The 8371-nt window shown below is 31.4% G+C and overlaps 1 protein-coding gene and 1 long non-coding RNA gene across 5 annotated transcripts in view; one reads left to right on the top strand and one right to left on the bottom strand.

Annotated features, from left to right (window-relative positions):
* Positions 1–2062, top strand: LOC135793372 (uncharacterized). 3 transcript variants are annotated; one of them, XR_010548629.1, is made up of 4 exons: positions 1–133; positions 193–256; positions 1150–1234; positions 1493–2062. It is a non-coding gene; the product is annotated as an uncharacterized lncRNA (long non-coding RNA). The 3 variants fall into 3 exon arrangements; XR_010548628.1 differs by having other exon boundaries at positions 1–256; XR_010548627.1 differs by lacking the exons at positions 1–133; positions 193–256 and having other exon boundaries at positions 1021–1234.
* Positions 2063–3140: 1078 nt separating this feature from the next.
* Positions 3141–8371, bottom strand: part of LOC135794277 (discoidin domain-containing receptor 2-like) — a 78650-nt gene continuing 73419 nt past the window's right edge. For both annotated transcript variants that reach the window (XM_065305492.1, XM_065305493.1), the window contains exons 16-17: positions 6723–6872; positions 3141–5090 (exon numbers count right to left, since the gene is read on the bottom strand). In XM_065305492.1, the coding sequence (XP_065161564.1) occupies positions 4941–5090; positions 6723–6872 (300 nt within the window). In that variant the 3' untranslated portion in view covers positions 3141–4940. The remainder of the gene's footprint in view (positions 5091–6722; positions 6873–8371) is intronic.

Here is an 8371-nt window from a genome sequence, read left to right as displayed (position 1 = left end):
TACACCTGTTCTGTGGAACTGTTGGTGATATGTGATAGCTGTTATCAGTGACACTTGCTTACCTCAACTTATTTACGCAGGTTTTTAAGTAACAATTGAAAATACATCAACATGATTGTTTGCTCACTTAATGGTATATGATGTAAAACATTTTATGACATTAAATATTTGCATTATGTTTTTTATTTCTAGAAAATTTCAAGAAATTTCAAGTTTCATGGAAATATTACCAGGCGCCACTTTACGAATATCATTGGTAAGATATAAGGTACATTGAGAGTGTTAATTGCAGGTTTTAAATAATATTATAAATAAATACATGTATTGAAATTAGTTCTATTCGTATATCTAACTGTATTGCATTAAACGTATTTTAATGCAATTTTTGTACAAATCGTCATAGAGAATTGAAGTTGATTTTAAAGCGTTCAAAATCTATTTAAATTAATCGAAACAGAATCCGAAATTAAAATTTTAACTGATATAACTATAACAAGAGAATTAATATTTTTGTACATTGTGCAATATTGGTACCTTTGAAAAATGCAACGTAACTTTAAAACTTTCATGTTTGGCCATTTTCACATGTAAAATATTGAAAGTCAGTCAACCGACATAAAGGTCAATATTCCACACAAGTGACACTGTTACAAACAAAGTGATAAAAAGAATAACGCGCGATGACGAAAACATTTACATTTGACTGTTTGTTGCTAAGGTTGCGTTAAGTTAAGTTCATAGGATTTTACCATACTTGCCACAAAAATGACAAAATAACTAAAATTAGGCCAAAACACACAATGCATGCATGTAATATAAGCAGCAACTTAAACATAAGTAAAATATGTACTTTTTTAACAATTTTGTTTTGGTTATATTATTTAATAGTATGCGGCAATCACAGGCTTTCAAATGGCGCCATGGTTATCTTGCCTGGTGCCTGATAATAATTGTTGAACACTCATTAAAATTCTATCACGCGACATGAATCAGCCGAACGCAAAATGACCAAATGTTATGTTTATAGAAATGTTTGTCATTGTATTTACATTGTGTAAATACCAATTTTCATCATTAGGTCAACAGTAACCAAGATATTTCCTGTAGCTAAATAATATTAAGAATTTTCCGCAAATTTATGTTTTATAGGTTAGGAGTTTTCCCGCGTTTTCTATTTCGTGACTTCTATAACCTCGGAAACACGTGAAGCACGTCAAAGATACAAACCAACAATGTAAGTGATATTTTTCAAATTAAATTATAAAGACGTGCAGTATAAAGGAGTGTTAAGCATCATTTCGTAAGTAAAAATCAGTAACATTGATTCAAAATTTGTCTGCTTTCAAAATATATCAGAAAGGTTGATCTTCATTGTAAATTTGGAGATGTAGACAACTAATTAGTGATGCTGAACATTTAACAACTATTCGATATTAGTTGACTGATGTGAAATGTAATAATGTAGTCACATACTTGTTTAATTTGTTTACAGAATAGTGAATGAGTGATAATTTCCATGACAGATGATGACGTTGATGTTCGTAATTCTATTTTGCAATCATACGTATATGAAAGAACGACAAACAAGTCGTGATGAGTATGGACTTACGTCAATCTCTTATAGTACTACATGAACCGTAATATAGTCGCCTTGTAAAAGTGAACTTTAATTGTTGCACATTTAAAGTTCCTTGTAGACACATTTAAATGTTATTAAACAGAACTATGTACTTTGAACAAATAGTTTTCCGAAGTACAGTCTGGAATGGTGTTAATTCTTTTTACAAGCGAATTGGCGCTGAACTAACTTTTCGAAAGTGTTAATCAAAATATTAGTTCAAAGCGTTAAACATGTTTCATTGTTCAGATTGTTACAAAACTTTGGGCATGTTTTATGCGAATAAGTTTATTCAACTGTTTTACGTCCAGTGAGCAAACATAATTAAATTTTAAAAAAGTAATTAAAATATTTTTACATGATGATATGCAGCCCGAATTTAATTATGAGTTTTTTTTGTTCTAAAAATTATTTTAATAAAAATAAAGTTATAAAATCATCCAACCTATCTCTACTACAGTAATTTTATCAATTGAAATTAATAATTAAATTCTGCATAATTAACTAAATTCAATTCATTGTAACTTTTGCATTATTAATAAGTATCAGGACCTAATTTAAATATTGTCATCATAATTAAATTATAAATTCATCAAATCAGTCAATTTCATAATTAAATTCAAATACAAATTATCACCGATCAAAAATCGTACGTGTACGAATCTAATCACGCGTATTTGTTGTGATCGTAAAATGCTGACATGCATATTATGCATTATTTGTTTACCGTCGATGACGCAGTTAATTAAACTCGGATTACAGGAATATGTAACCAAATAACGCTTACAATCTAAAAATTGATACAACTTGCACTCAAATTGCACTCGCAAACAATTATCGCATATCTTATCATTACACAAGTCTCCCATTAAATTAAAAAAAAGTCGTAATTAAAATTTGCTTACTCTCTACTTGCTATTTTTGGATTATCGTCTAGTAAAGAGTTTAAGTGCTTATGCAAATTGAAGCCGTAAACTGGTCAAACATTTATAAACGTTTATCAATTAATTAAAATCTTGCGCGTTGTAATCAAATGTTGTTCGTTATGTCATTGCAGCACGACGGAATTAATCAAGCGCGAGAGTTAATTGTTGATTAAATAATAATCAATTGGTTCTTTACTTATTCAAAGTCCGCGCTTGACGCTTGCAATCATTGCGGATTTTAATTATTTAAATGCAATTATCAGGTTAGTTCAACTTTATGCGGGCATTATTACGAAATGGGTCATCTTGCGATTTGCATAACAGAAACAATTTAATATCTCACAAATAAGTGCATAAATAATAACTTACATATAGTGCAATTATTGCAGATGACACAGTAAAAAACAATTTCGTTAATTGGTATCCAGAACCTGTTAAATAAATAAATAAATTAAATTGAATAAAAACAAAGAGATTGCATTTGAATTATTTTTATGAAGTTTCTTTGTAATAAACAATTTTTTTTCGAGTAAGTAAATATTGCAGTCCCGAATAAAAGGTAAAACCTATTAAATACAAATAAAACGCACTTTAACAACATTTTAATATGTATCAATATATTGTGACATTCGGATATTGCAACAAACAGTAAATCATTGAGATTATAATAAAACATTATGTTTATTTGAAGATTAAAGAAGAATAATGATGCAGGTAAGTCTCAAGCATTTTTTAAATTAAAGACTTTAGATTCTATTGATCTAATCTACGTATTCTAACTAATCTTGAATTAATCAAAATATTATTACTAAAGCTTTCAAACAGTTTTGCTCTATTTGGTGACATGTTTCATTTTCATTATTTACAATCATAGTTTTACTCTAAATTCAATATTATCAATCTTATAAGCTAGTCTTATCTGTAGATATATAAATTTAGATCATGATATTTTCATATTTTCACGTAAGTTCTTTGGTGGCGTTCTGATAAGTTTTATATAATTTTATTTATCTAATAGATAGATTTGATGAATAGATGTAATCATATGGAAAATGGAAGCACGTTACGTCGTATTAAATAATGTCTCTACACACAATGATCATGATAAGTTATATTCATAGAGTGTAAACAAGTTGCGAAACAATCATTTTCTTGTTAGAAAAATAGTTAATTGCTATTGTCGTAAGAATTTTTAGTAAACTAAAACAATATCGTTGTGATATCTTAACATGGCCGTTGATAAGAGGTAAACAATTGTAGTTTTTATTTTATCATAAATAATTTTCATGTTATCAGTTTAGTAATAAAATGATTTTATTGATAAAAATTAATGATTATAAAGAGATATATTTCGTTAATTGTAATAACTGTATTTTGAGCAGTTTGATAAAAAAACGTAATTTTAAATATATTTTTAGAATATTTAGAATTGAAAAATAAATCAATTTTTAGTAAATAATTAATGTATTTTCTTTATAACTGCATTATAGTACGATACAATTACATTTTTATTGCGTTTTTAGCAATTTATTAAAATGCATTAAATTTTAACGTAATTATGAATTTTTTAGTAAAAAATATTTCAAAATTTATTTTGAAGGTAAAAAAATAATGAAAGGTTTACCTCATGGCATGTGAAGATAACACAACTATATGATATGATCTAATTGATATGAAGCATAATGCTGATAAGACCCGTTTAGACATTTCACTACAATAGTCAAGATCATATGATATTAGACTTTTATCAACTACATATCAGTGAACAAAAGAAACTAATAATAATCGAAACGATTGCATTGAGCAGATATACAGTACATACTCGTCGATGTACACGTTGACATCAGTGATTAGCAATTATGTAAATCTGATATGTACATACTTTTACGTTGTGTATTTTTTTACAATTGTTACATACTATTATATTACAGACAAGTCTTAACGACAATCAGGCTTTAGTAAAAACATCAGTAAACTCTTTTTATCTTATCTACCTACGCGTAATTTCGTCTCATTCAATATTTAATTAATTTAATTAAACATGCCGTGTCGAGATTATCTGTGCTGATTGTTCCTCTTTAATTTAATAAAAACGCAAGCGACATGAAGCGCCATCTGCACGTTATGGGCAATTTAAAAATTGCAAGTTTTTTTAGTACCGCTTGCGATAAGAACGCTGAAGATTTTATAGATTTATAGATTTATTTCACAATGCATTTCTTTGCAGCACTGGCACCATAGTTATTGTTGTATACGAACGGTGAATTATACGCTGCGGAATGGAAAATATTTGGGTTAGTGAAAATAGAGGAATTGCGAGGCGCCGCGCGTCGTGCGCCAAATAGAAAATAGGAAAACCGGGCGGCTGGAAAGAAAAGAGATTAGGAGAATGCGATTCAGTCGGATGGTATGTAGTCGCTGTTCGTGTGCTTCAAGAAGAGGAAAATCTGCTTGAACGTCGGCCGCGCCGCCTCGTCCCGCTTCCAGCACTGGCACAACAAGTCGTAAATCTCCGGCGGGCAGATTAATGGCTTTTCCAGTAGCACCTATAAAAGATAATTCCACCTATTAATCGATGTCCTCGTTATTACTTTTTCGTATACACCTTGGCGAGCAAATTCGGGGCGGAAATGCGCGGAATGGCCGACACATTTTCAAAAAGCAATCACCGTTTATTCTAATTTAGATACTCTCAACCGAAACCAGTATTAATGGCAATAAGAAGTGTCTAAAGAGTTTTGAATTGATCTCTAATTGCCGAGGGATAATTAATTTATTGTGTACATTTTGTTCAAGTTTAAATAAACCGAGATTTTTCACAAAAATGACAGTTAAATACAAAATTAAAAATTATTTTATCGTTTTATTGACTAGACCATGAGACTAGACAATAAAATTTAACTCATAATTGACCTGAATTTAATATTTTTAATAAATAATCATCACTATGACAACGTTATAGTACTAATTTTAATAGGAAATCTATAATATAAAAATAAATTGCAAAATGTTGGTAAGCGCATAACTCAACAACGCCTAAACCAATTTGGCCAATTCTTTTTTAAAATGTTCGTTAAAGTCCAAGGGGGTTTTTACGGCGAGAAAAATTCGAATAATTGCCAGGAAAACCCTAAAGACTGTCCTTTTCTATAGGATAAAAGTTGTCATTGAGGTTGGATCCGAGATGGCGCGCTGAAGTGCATCATTGGCAATACTTTAAATAATTAATTTAATTAAAATAAAATTGCGAATCTTATTGATAGAATTGACACATACTATATCTAGAACAAGAGAGTAAAAACGAATTACATTTTTATTAAACACTACCGGGACGAAGTCGCGGCCAAAACTAGTTAGATAATAAAGTTAATCAATTTAAAATGATCCGTTTAAAATGTAAAATATTTGCAATATTAAATCCCTTGACATATAAAGATCTATTTTTAACATCTATATAGTACCAATTTGCAATAAATTGTCAGTTCATAACAGTTCATATCACAAGGCTATAAACATGTAAATATTAACAAGAGTTTATAGCCAAGTAAGTAAATATTAAAAATAATAAAATAAAAAATAAGGTATAAACGTAAATTCCAAATAAACTAATTATTACTCGTCTGATAATCTTGTCTTGACAAACACGTGTGAACGATCTCAACAGTGATAAATAAGCAATAATTAAAATTAAATATTTTTCATTAAGACTATTAATAATCATAAAAACTTGATATTCCACTCAAATCAAATCTATTAAATACATTAAACTTTACGAGGTTGCAATTTGCAAATGCAAGCAATCAAAGAATTCTCTTCGACTGCCAGCAATCAAACTTCAAACTGGAGTGAATTGGAAAAAGTTGGAAACTGGGACAAACGCGTTAATAAATAAATGTTATGCGGCGAATGTTATACGCTGTCGAAGAATTGGTTGGTATTGAACGCACGCTTCTTTCTCGTCATAAATAAGCGATGAAATGAACGCAACCGCCTCACAATGAATATTATTAATAAGCGCTAGCGCAAAAGGCGCAGGACGATATTCGACGGCGTAGCTGAAAGGAAATTAAAGTGGCGTCGAGATGATGAAAAATGAAATATTAAATTACCGGAGATTTATTTTTCACGAGGCGCAATTATGCACGTAATGACGTAATAGTAGAACATGCGGTACTTACTTCCGGCTCGCCGCCGTAGTACATGTGCTCGGCGTTCTGTATCACTTTTTCGTTGGTCAAGCTTTGGTAGGGCTTCTCGTTGACCAGGCCGAGGATTTCCCACATTGTGACGGCGAACGACCACACGCTGCTCGCGCACGTGTAGCGATCCTGCAACGAATTAGCATCGCAATTAGACAATTAGTGACGGGGAACTGGGTCTTCGGATTACAATTGGAAATCGGGTGTAATTACATGTAATTGCGTTTGGGAGTCAACGTCTATTTTGGGAAATACTAAAAACAAATGAATTAGAAAATTACTTTTTACTTTTGTTGACTTAAATTTAACCTTTGCAAGCAAAAGTAAAAAAAAGTATGCAAATCCATTGATAGTTAGGTAGGTTTCTACTTAATAGTATATTATTATTTGTATGGCAATTTGTTCGGAAATACGTACTTAATAAGTTGTTTGCGATAAACAAGCATAACCACTTAACTGGCGCCAGTGAGTGGTTACTGCGTCACGATTTTGACAACGTCGATGCAGTTGTATAGTAAACAACTGCATTTTTCAATAAACATTAAATTTTGCATCCAAACTACAAGACTGCTTTTTTGCTAGTCTACAAGCATTAAAAACATTTATTCATAAAATTTGCTACACTTAAAACCCTTTAAAAAATAACTTTTGATCAATCAATCAAATAAATTGATGAAATCTATGTCCTTCATCTAATCCTAATCATTTTTGTACTTTAAACAAATTAAAATTGGTTCCGTGCTTTGAATTATGAATTTTATTCAATTTATTGATAATATCTGTATCAATATAGTGATAAGTTATTTTAGATTTTCATCTGATACCAATTCTGTTTATTTTAAGCTTTTATAAATAAGTGTGTGCGCCTTAATCCCAAACGTTCATCAATAATTTATTACAAATTCGCATCAACCTACAACCTAGATACAAAATTCTTGACGTTTCGCTGAGTTATCGCCGACCACTCACTTTTCGACTGCTAAATTCCGCATTATTGGCGATTCAATAATAATGAAGATAAAATGTTAATAGAAACAGCACGCAAGGGGTTCAAAAGCCGAAAAAAGGAAAAAAACGCCATGGCAAAAAAGAAAAAACATCAACCATAGAAAGAATCCATTAAATCGCCCCTTCTTCACTTTTATTTAGTAGGTCCCACGGCTAAAGTTGCCACCAAAGAGGACGAGTTCGTGCCATAACGCCTCCAAGTCGTCCCTACTCTCACAAAGTTCCAATAATACGAATACTTCCTAATGTCTCCGCACGTATCCACCACCTTAGAAAATATTAACCGATTCTTGCGTCAGACGGCACCGCTCCGTCCCATCTGAGGGGTCCTGAGTCCGACCTCCACAGTCAATTCTGTCCCTACCGGTAATGTCACTATTTCATTTCAAATTGAAGCGAGTCGTTAGAACCGCTCGGAATTTCGCATTTGACGTGGCGAAATTGAAAAATACGCCACCGCGCGCGAGACACACACGCAGAGGAATTGAAACAGGAATGGAAGAAGACATAACGTAAAACAGAAAAAAGGCGTCTTGCAAGCACCGCTGAAAGAGGAAACTCGTCGGAAATGTTTCCCCCGTGTGCCCTTTGGTATGCTTAAAGAGGGGAACCATTAAGCC

Source organism: Atheta coriaria, unplaced genomic scaffold, assembly GCF_025399875.1.
Source record: "Atheta coriaria isolate IRGN ID8LTWV9N9 unplaced genomic scaffold, Caltech_Dcor_3.1 hic_scaffold_6_pilon, whole genome shotgun sequence".
In the NCBI taxonomy this organism is placed as follows: domain Eukaryota; kingdom Metazoa; phylum Arthropoda; class Insecta; order Coleoptera; family Staphylinidae; genus Dalotia; species Dalotia coriaria.
Note: the sequence above shows the minus strand (reverse complement) of the source record. Positions and strands in the feature narration are given on the sequence as shown.